Raw genomic sequence first — 9,956 nt, 5'->3', positions numbered from 1 at the left:
CACCCTAGCAGCCCAATTTTTTTTTTATCTCATCCTGTTTCCTCTTGTAAAAAGAAGTCAGAACACAATTTGACCTGTTTCTAAAAGAACAAGCAGGAATGAGGTTCTGATTACAAAATCCTTCCCACTCCTGTGCCCATGTTGGTTCTCCTGGGTGGTTTCTGCAAGGCTGTGTCAACTTCATCTCACAGTAGATACAGGAACAGGCTCATGGAGAACAGCATCTGGGCGAGGTGACTGGAAAGCTAACTTGCCAGAATCTCTGAAGAACATATCAAGTCTGGGTCTTGGGGTCATGGATGGTTTTCAAAGAGCAGAATCTTCCATAACTTTACATAGCATCTTCATAGTCCACATCTGTAACGTTCGCCTTCCTCAGCCTAGAGTAGATGTCTAAGGGGTCCTAGAAGCAACAGGTACATGGATAGGATCAGAGCAGGTAAGACAAGTAGAACATGCCTTCTGTTGGTCCTTTTCCCCAGTTAGCCTGGATGCACCATACCACACAGCATGTGAATTACAGCAAGACTGTGGCCCAGCACTTCCAGAGGGCCTGCATCGCACTGGAGGGCTACAAAAGGGCTCCTGGTGAGCTGCAAATTGATTTAAATATACAAGGCCTTCTCTTATTCTTACAGGCCATTCTTAGGCAGTCCCATGGGTTGTCAATTTTTTCAAGGTTGTCAGAATTTTGCACTCAGAAACTAAATTTAGCATGTCACTGGGGTTTACCAAGGACTTGAATTCTGTCCTGAAACATCTGGCTGCCACACTACACTAGACAAAATTGCAAAGCACCTATTGTCCTTGCACACATGCACAGAGTTGGAATTCCTGCAATTTTCAGAAAGTATTTTTGTAACATCAATTTGAGTATCTTAAAATATTCCAGTTTTAAAGATTGATGATTTTTAATGAAAAAAATCACTATTAGCTTAGCTTCCTTCATTCAATACTAATTTAGTTTGCTATTTTTTGTTTAGTTAACCTTATAGCACAAAGTGATGAATGTTTAGTTCAACAGTATTTTAGGATAAAGATTTTTAAATGAATAGAATTTTTAGACTAAGTATACACTGCAGTTTGACTACAAATCATCCCTATGCCCATTGCTAAAGTGAGTATGCATGTAAGCCTCCGAAGTTTCCTTGTACAATGACATCTTATTGTTATAACCAAACATTTTTAATACCTCCATTGTTTTGGGCAATTGGGAGGAGGAGGCAGACCATGGAATTTCTGCTCTCCCTACATGGCTACATTTTAAGAAGTTTGAGAACCAGTCACCAAAGAAAAGAGAGAAAGAACATGGAGGAGAGAACAAGAGGGACTCTTACCTTACTCTCTACAAGTGTGCCCGGGGGTTCTACTGTGGAGAAAATGTAAGTGCTGTGAGATTTCACTTTTATTGAAAGTCCTTCACTAAACTTGTGTCAGTAAAGGCTTCTTCCTCTCCCATCTGTTTCGTATGGATTGATTTCCATTACTATTTCTGTCTCACTTTTCTGTTTATAGCAAAGATGATTCCTTTAGCATCCAGAGGAAAATTGTCAGCCTGGGGGTAGAAGGGTAAGGCCAGGAGGGTCCTGTGCTAGAGTGGGCCTTTCTACCTCTCAGCTTTTCTGGTCCACCATGTGTAGGATGAGACAACAGCACCAACCAGGCCACTGTGCTGGGGTGCTGCCAGGAGTGTGTGGGACTGCTTACAGAGGGCAGGCGGAAGCCATCATCTCTAACGCTGCTGTATGACTGGGGAGGGAGGCACAAAGTAGACCAAGTTGGCGTCAGCACTGGGCTCTACTCGAGGCAGCTTCTAGACCAAAGATCGGGCCCCAAATAGACACAGTGATGCTCACAGCCAGCTCCAAAGGCAGGAGCAGCTGCCATCTGCCATGCACAGCCACTGAGTGTCCTCAGGCTTCCGGGAGAGACAAAATCAGAGACGAACTTACTCCCTCGTGTCTCACGTGCTGCTGATGCTTGTTCCTGCTGGATACTGTACACTAACGAATAAATCTCATCCCCACTTACAACATTCACTGAAAGAAAAGAAAGGAGATATCATGGCACAGTCCCTCATTCCTGCTTTTCAACTTGCTCCGTGCCTACCACCTATCACAGCCATGAAGACAGCTGAGTCACTCATTTGCAGAGGAGGCTGTGGCTCAGCAGGGTCAGGCTTGGCTAGCAGGTGTCACCCCCTTGCCCCTTCCCTGGCATGCTCTACCCACTCTGGCCCAGGTCTTTGGGAATTCTCACCATTGTCATATGTAGGCCGTGGCTGCACGGGGGCAGGTGAGTTGAGGTAGGTGAATTCTCGGGGTACAGGGCGGGGAGGGATCCTGCAAACACAGAAACACATGCTGTCTCTCTGAGACCACATCCCAGACATCCCAGACATCACTATTTGAGACTGTGAATAAGACACTGAAGGGGAGACGCCTGTTAGAAAGGGTCCTGAGCAGAATGCAAATTTGTGGGGAAGTTAGCAACCAGAAGGCACAGCAGTGTGGTATGAGCCACAGCCTGTCCATGGGCTGAATAGGGCATTGCTGAGTGTACACTAGAGTGTGTCCTCCACGAGTGTAAGTCCTTATCTGGCTGGCTCACTGTAGTACCGCACACACCCAGAATGGTGCCCTTCCCATCATAGGTGCTCCGTAAATATTAAATGAAGAAATATTAATTCATTCCAGGTAGAAAACAGGTGTCTGGGCAGAACAAGCAACTTGAACAAGGGGCAGAAGAAAATGGTCATGCATATGTACATGTAGCACTAAAAGAGTGCTACTCTGATTTGGAAACAATCTCTGCTTGGTGTAAACAATAACACACTATAAAATAGATCAACTAAACATTGGTATTTCTAGATGGAAGTGTTCTTTAAATCTTTTCCTCCTCCCTTCTACACTTCTAAAGAATTTCATCAATAATCTGTTCAGTATGTTTATTACTGTCTGTCTTGCATTCCAGAAATGTGTATATATCTTATTTACCCTAAGGTTCTTTAAAACTCTCAAATATCTTTCCATATTTTCACACCTTCCAGCACTCAACAAAAAGACTTACAGACTCTCAGATACTGGTTGACCGAATGAATGAATGCATGGTTTGGGTCAAATCAATACAACATTCTTATTCTGCAGGTAAGTATTTAAGAAGATCAGCAGGAAAAATAATGAAAGGATTTAAAGTAATTGGTTAATATCTTAAAGACGGGAAATGTCAATGAATGTTCAATGCTACTGGTGGGAGAATGTGGGAGTGAGCTTTGGGTATGATAAGACAGGAAAAAAGCTCATGAGAGAATAATTTTAAATTTTAAAAATGGATTTTCTGCATTATCAGTATATATGAAGAAAGCAGAGGCCTCACCTGGGTGGATCACTGGCTGAACGTCTTCCTGCAAGCCAAACACATGAAGACACGTCAGTGGAGGAACCTCCTGGGTGCTTTCATACAGCCCCTGTGCAGGGACGTGCCTCATGCCTGGATGCCTGCTGCAGAGGCCACCGTGTGCCCTGCAGACATCTCGGCAATCGTGTAAGAGCGTCCACTTCAGAGACAGGAGACTCAGGTCCAGAAGAATGAAGTGAACTTCTCAAAGCCAATTAGTACCACATCTAGGACTTGAACCTAAGTCTTTGAGCCTTCACATATATTAAATGTTTTGGTTTTGGTGTTGCAACCATACCACCGATTTTATCGTGACAAAAGTCCTCGAAGGCGGTGCTGATGCAACCATGTTACGGGTGGAGTGAAATGCCCAAAGATGCCAGAAACACTTAGAGTTTAAATGAGAATCTCACACCCTCCTCTTTTGCCTTGTCTCCAACTTACTGAATGAAGAATAAGAGACCGAGGTTCAATATACAAATAAATATGTAATTACCAACTGCGGTAAAATGTGAAGCTAAATAACTTGCATCTCAGAAGAGAACCATTGTGGGCTGTGTGGCCAGGTGAAGTATCTTGGAGAAAATGACACTTCAGCAGAAAAGTGAGAAAGATCCAACAGTGTGTGTGGATGTGTGAATGAGCACTTCAGAGAAAAGGAAAGGCATGTGACAATAGTCTAAGGTGGGTAAGAATTGACGCACTGACTTCAGAACTGGCAGACTGTTAGGATGGTTGGAACTGCTGCGGTATTCCTCTTCTAGTGACTAATTAGTTATTTTAAATAGAGCTACGTTTTCATACAAAAATTAAATAACAAAAGTACAAAATGTCAGCTGAGCCTCAACTAATAATACATGGAGGGTGGAGAACTTTACCAAAAATTTTGCACTGCTTTAATAGGCCCTGTTCCCATGTGCTGGGGGGTGTGAGGAGCTTCCTAGGTAAGGTGGCTAACAACATAAATTCATCTTTTGCAGTATACATGTCACAAATCCAGCCCATTTCAGTGAAAACAAAGGTCACGGTAACAAAATATCAGTCTCCATAAATACTAACCTATTTTTCTCTTGAGCCAGTAGCAAAATAATAGGGCCGCTGTGGAGGGACCCAGGGTGCCAAGCAGCCCCTCGATGATTCCTGATGTAAGATGATCCCTTCTGTCCTGGACAGGCACTGGGGGCAAAGACCTGTGTGGGAGCTGCTCAGAGGAAGGGCTAGGGGTTCGGAGAGCAGGCGTCTTGGATGTGGGTTGTGCCCAAGTTCTGCTCTTCCAAGAGGGGACTTACTTATTTGTCTAGGGAAATGCAACTTATCACATTGATGAAAAGAGAAGGGAGGCACCCAATCTTCTTGTGCTCCAAGCCATTACAATACATGACCCCCTGACAGCACCACCCACAGAAGCCCCATTTTGGGTAGCACACCATCAAATGCATGTGGCGTCAGTGAAACTCTCCCAGGATGCTGGGAAAGAGATGTTGACCAAGACAATTCCATAGCCTGAGTTATACCTGTGAAGTTGAGTGTCACCACCTCGCTGCGCTGGGCCCCCAGGCCATTGTCAGCCTCACAGGAGTAACTTCCAGAATGTTCTGCAGTCAGGGAGAAGCTGAAGGACACTCCTCCTCCAGAGGGGGCCGAGCTGCTCCCCAGGGTGACATCCTCGTGATAATATCGGTACAGGATCGGGGGAGAGCCCCTAGGGGCCTCACAGTGAAGCTCCACCACATCCCCCACCACAGCCTGGGCCCCGGGTGCCATGATGGTGAGGACGGGGCGAGACACTGGAACTGACAGAGATAGTGGACCATCAGAGAGGGTCTCTGACCATGTGAAAGACTCATAATCCCTGCCCACCAAGGCTCAGCCCCCGTGAGCTTCCCCAGCATGCCCCAGGGAAATGCGGAGCCCACTGTGAGATCTGCTGGCTGAGCCGGGGGTTGTGGCACTTACTTCTGACAGTGATGCTCACCAGTCCGCTGAGCCTGGGACCGAAGCCATTGTCAGCCGCACAGTAATATTGCTCAGTGTCACTCTTCCTCACTGTTGGCAGCTCAAACTTCGCTGTCAGCGAGTGCTGGGTCTTTGTTCCCAGGTTTAAACCCAGTGTCCCTTTGTACCAGAGGAAGGTGATGTTTCCTGTGCCCTTAGCAACCGAGCAGACGAAGACCAGCTTGTCTCCCTCTGTCACCTGTCCCTCTGGGGGCTGGGTCTCCAAGCTCACATCAGAGATGGGGACTCCTGTGTGAATGCAAGATGACAAGGGGGCCCTGAGTAGGGAGAGTTTCAGGGACATGGAGTAGGTGTGACAGTCCTGGAAGCAAAGCCTGTGAGTAAAGTAAATGATTATATAGTTTAATGGGGGGGGAGGGGGGTGTGGTTCTGCTGATTTAGGATCAGCATTGGTTGGGTTGATGGTTATAGGGTAAGAAAGACACCACAATATTACTACGGAGGCTGTGGCATTGCCCCTCTCCCCAGGACAACGTGACTCCCATTACCCTGATCTCTCAAACTCTCCTCTTTCAAGGCACAATAGTACAGTGATCACATCCAAATTGTAAATCAACCTGCCTTATTTGAATACTGGTTCCAACTCTCTTACATGCTGTGTGTGCTTGATCAAATTTCCTAACTTCTCTGAGACTCAATTTCCCATCTGTGAAATGGAGAAGGTAATGATTGTTATCTCCCGCGATTGTGAAGGTTCAATTATATAATACAACATGTGTGAAGCCTTAAAACGGGGCCTGCGGCATATGAACTGCTCAATGATTTTTGTTGTGCTGGTGGTCTGGTTTCACCGGTGTTGAATTTTTACCAAGTCTGGGAAGCCCAGGCTTCTGGAGATATTAGACATTGGCCTCATGGCACACAGGTGGGTCTTTGTCTGAGAATGGGAGAGGATGTCAGAAGTATCAACCCTGATGTGGAGTAACATGGTTCAAAAATCACAAAACCCTCTCCTCTTTTATCTTTTGGAATCAAGCTCCAACTTCCCTTCCACAAGCTCTGCTCTGCTTATTTTCTGCACCTCTTCTTCAGGGCCTTCTGTCACCGCCTCAGTCAGATGTCCCCCTCCTCTGAGTCTCTATTGACAACACAGCACCGCACAGTTCACCCTGCTTGCTCAGAGTGCTGGCTGGGCACTGACTTCTTGTAGTCAGGGACCAAGTGTTGTGCAGCTATGTCCCCCACACCCTCCAGCACAGTGCAGACACACAGTAAGTGTTTCCTAAATATTCTGTTTGCCAAATGGAAAGAGCCAGAATAAGAGAAGGTCCCTTAAGGACCCTAACAAAGAGAAACTCAGGTACGTCTCTCAAATGTCAGATGCAGAACCCGACACACAGGGAGGACTAGCCACTGCCTTCCTCAGCCCACCCTGGGAGACTGGCCCCACTGGCACTCACTCCGCACGTTCATCTGGAGTATCCGGCTTCGTAAGACTTTGGGTGTCGCTGTCTTTGCTTCACACCAGTAGGACCCTGAGTCTTCCCTCCACACAGCCGCAATTTGGAGCTCCTGGGAGCTGCTCCAGCCCAGCCTCAGAACTCGTTCATCTCTGAAGAAGCGGAACTGGGGCTGATCATCTGACCGGTGTGGAAGGGACTGAGTCATACAGGTCAGGGTCACTGGGCTCCCCTCTGTGGGCTGGGGGGGGCTGGCTATCAGAAGCAGTTCTAGAGAGAGAAATCGAACACAATTGCAGGGCAATGGGGCTCAGAGTTCCTGGTGAGAGGCACTTTGTGTCTCAGCACTTGCAAACAAGACTCAGAGAAACAGCCAGTAGGACACACGTATCACCCCCTCATGTCATGACCGCCGCCCCCCCAGTGGTCCATGAACTCACCCTAGTCAACCTGGCTCATCCCGCCCCTGTGTGGCAGCATCTCCAGCCAGAAGGCAACGCTTACCTTTGACTGGGATCTTATTCTTTTTGAAGTTTCTAGCCATGAGCTAAAAACACCTTTCTGGATGCCAGTACAGGAATACTGAAGACTGTCCCTGGAGCTGGCATTGGAGATGCTGAAGCTTGAAGTTTCAGTAAAAGTGAACACATTTCTTTCATCCTTGTCATAAGCCATATTGGTAATTTTCTTCCGTTCCCTTTCCTCTGACATCTCGGAATCACACTACCTCTTTCAAAGACAGAATATGGGACCTGGAGGATCAGTCAGTCAGGGAGAGACATGGAGCAACTCAATCCTCTCTTCACTGACTCTCTCCTGACCCTATTACTGCTATTTTTATTGGAAGAAAAGGGGTGCACTTGCCTGGAAATATCCTGTACCACACCATCCATACAGCCCAACTCCCTTGATCTGGGATTCCAGACAAACCTCCGTAGAAACCATGATATGAGGAGCACATTTAATCCATATCTGAATCCTCAGGGATGTATCCCTTTGGGGTCTTGGGGACTTTTTTCTGAATGGATAAAGACGGCTAAAGTTGTGCTCTGCTCTCACCTCTCTCTTTATCTCCCCAACTTGCAACAGCCCATGAAAAATGTCACAATCCCTAATAGGATTGACTTTTGAGGCATTTGTTTATCCAATCCTCAGAGCCCTTGCCCTGTGGGAATTTTTAATAATTTCCCTAAAGGAAGCCTCTTTCTCTCCTCGCCAGATGAAAATAGCAAGTGCTCCGGATCACAGGGGACTGATTCCTAGCCCCGATATTTCTGATCACCAAGCCTTTCTACTGGAATACTTTTCCCTGGGAACTTTTAAACATCAGTTCCAGCCATGGTACCAGAATGTTTGCTTTGTCCTGGGACATGGAATACCCCGCATATTAGAGTCACTTTCTTTCCTTGGAAAACTGTGGTCACCAGAAGACCGACCAGCAGCACAGCTTTTGGAGCTGAGCAGAGAAAGAAATTTTAAGCAAGGCATTTGGGCACCTGTAACCCACTCCTCTCAGTGGCACTGGGGTAGGGATGGAGTAGGAAACTGGACGGGGCCGATTGTAAGGTTCTGGGGCTCAATCTCGCAACTCAGAGTTTGTTTCAGTTAATTCTCAGATAGCAAAGACTACCTGGAAAATATCTGGTGACAGAAACTTTGTTTCCTTATCCTTGCTATGACTTTGGAGTTCCGCTTAGGCTGGGGTTGGGCCCCTGGGTTTAAGGGTAAAGGTGAGACCAGACACAAGGCACACATAGCATCAACATGAGGCATGAGTTAGACTTGACCAAACGTCAGGTGAGGAGTCCAGAAGGCTAGGTTGAATCTCTCTGGTCACAGCCTCCAGAGATCCTGCGTTCCCTTAGTTGCACTTGCAGCCTGTGTTTGCGAGGTAGCAGGACAATCTCTTTTAACCGCATGGTTGGTATTTTATGCACGGAGGGCAGTTCTCACATATATTAGATTTGAACATGCTTTAGTGAAAGATTTCTTCTGAAGGGAGGGAATATTTCCTCCTCTCCTCCTCTGGTAAAGGTAAGACTTTGAATCAGGATCACAGCAATGAAATAATTTGCATAAACTGGGGTCTGAGAGAGAAAACAAGCTGGGGTAACCGGTGTGGCTGCAGAGTGGAGCTAAAAATAGGAAGGAGGTAGCGGTACTACTTCATTCTGCACGTGGCCCCAGGATTGACTGTAACGTTCTTCTCCACTGATGTGTGGTTTCGGCATTTCCTCCATCACCCCTGGTGGAGCACCCAGCTGAGGAGCACAGGGGACTTGGAGCCCCTGAGTCTGGAAGGACAGAGATTCTTCTAACATGGGTCTTCAGTACTCTCTGTCTTCCTTGTGCAAATGGCATCTCTCTCCCTATGCTGGGACTTCTCAGAGAGAAGACTGTGTTCTCAAGAAGGTCAGAGCAAGACCTGCTCACTTCACTGAACAGGCACTTGTCAGGTGCACAACTGGTGTGAACCCAGAGCAGCCCAGGCCAAGGGAGCTGCCACCTGATATGTCTTGGAGAGGCAGGGGCTACTCAGACAGCCATCCACGGCCTTCTGTGCTGCCCTGAGTGACAAGGTACCCACAGACCATGAAGAAGAAAGGGAAGTGCAACTCACCGATGGGTTCACAGAGTGGAGCTGGGAGAGAATTCAGCAGAGATCAGTACAGAGCAGCAAATCCACACATCCACAAAGTTTAACTCCTCCAAGCTCTTTCCTAGCAATACACCCTCCTTCCCTTGTGATCTCCCTGCTTCTCCACCTTCCACCCGCCTTTCCTCTTTCTCTCCTCGTCCCTCCCTTCTTTCATTTTCCCTTCCTCCCTGCTTATCTTCCTCCCTTTCCTGCCTGCCTTCCTTCTTTCTCTCTGTTCCTTTTCCCACATTCCATATGACCCGCAGGACACCTGCTCTCAAAACTACACGCTTTTTTTTTGTCATCTGTGATTAGGAGATGGAGTCTTTGTTCTTAACCACTCAGCAGCTCCCTCTTCAAGCCCCTCATTCCCACTCCCAGCTCCTCCTCTCAAAGGTCTTGACAATACAGCTCCAGACTCACTGCCTCATGGTAACAGCAGAGTCAGGCAAGGGGAGTGCAAGGTCTCATGCTCAAGGCATGCGGCCCCTTTGTAAGATCAGAGG

General features: G+C 47.2%; 1 protein-coding gene across 1 annotated transcript; it reads right to left on the bottom strand.

The window, feature by feature from the left end:
* Positions 1-331: 331 nt before the first annotated feature.
* On the bottom strand, positions 332-7,523 carry FCRL1 (Fc receptor like 1). Its single transcript, XM_069479222.1, has 10 exons — positions 7,370-7,523; positions 6,813-7,082; positions 5,353-5,640; positions 4,911-5,189; positions 4,456-4,572; positions 3,376-3,403; positions 2,260-2,342; positions 1,968-2,039; positions 1,338-1,366; positions 332-403 (listed from the first exon to the last, which is right to left on the bottom strand). The coding sequence occupies exons 1-10, from the start codon at positions 7,521-7,523 to the stop codon at positions 332-334; spliced, it is 1,392 nt and encodes a 463-aa protein (XP_069335323.1).
* Positions 7,524-9,956: the final 2,433 nt, after the last annotated feature.

Source organism: Eulemur rufifrons, chromosome 8 (genome assembly GCF_041146395.1).
Source record: "Eulemur rufifrons isolate Redbay chromosome 8, OSU_ERuf_1, whole genome shotgun sequence".
NCBI lineage: Eukaryota > Metazoa > Chordata > Mammalia > Primates > Lemuridae > Eulemur > Eulemur rufifrons.
This window is presented reverse-complemented; position numbering and strand designations above follow the sequence as displayed.

Coding starts and splice junctions, on each gene's coding strand:
- FCRL1 (XM_069479222.1), bottom strand. CDS start 7,523: ATGTCAGAGGAAAGGGAACGGAAGAAAATTACCAATATGGCTTATGAC. Junction 5,190..5,352: donor GGTGAGCATCACTGTCAGAA/GTAAGTGCCACA, acceptor TATCTCTGTCAG/TTCCAGTGTCTCGCCCCGTC. Junction 4,573..4,910: donor GGTGACACTCAACTTCACAG/GTATAACTCAGG, acceptor CTTTGCCCCCAG/TGCCTGTCCAGGACAGAAGG.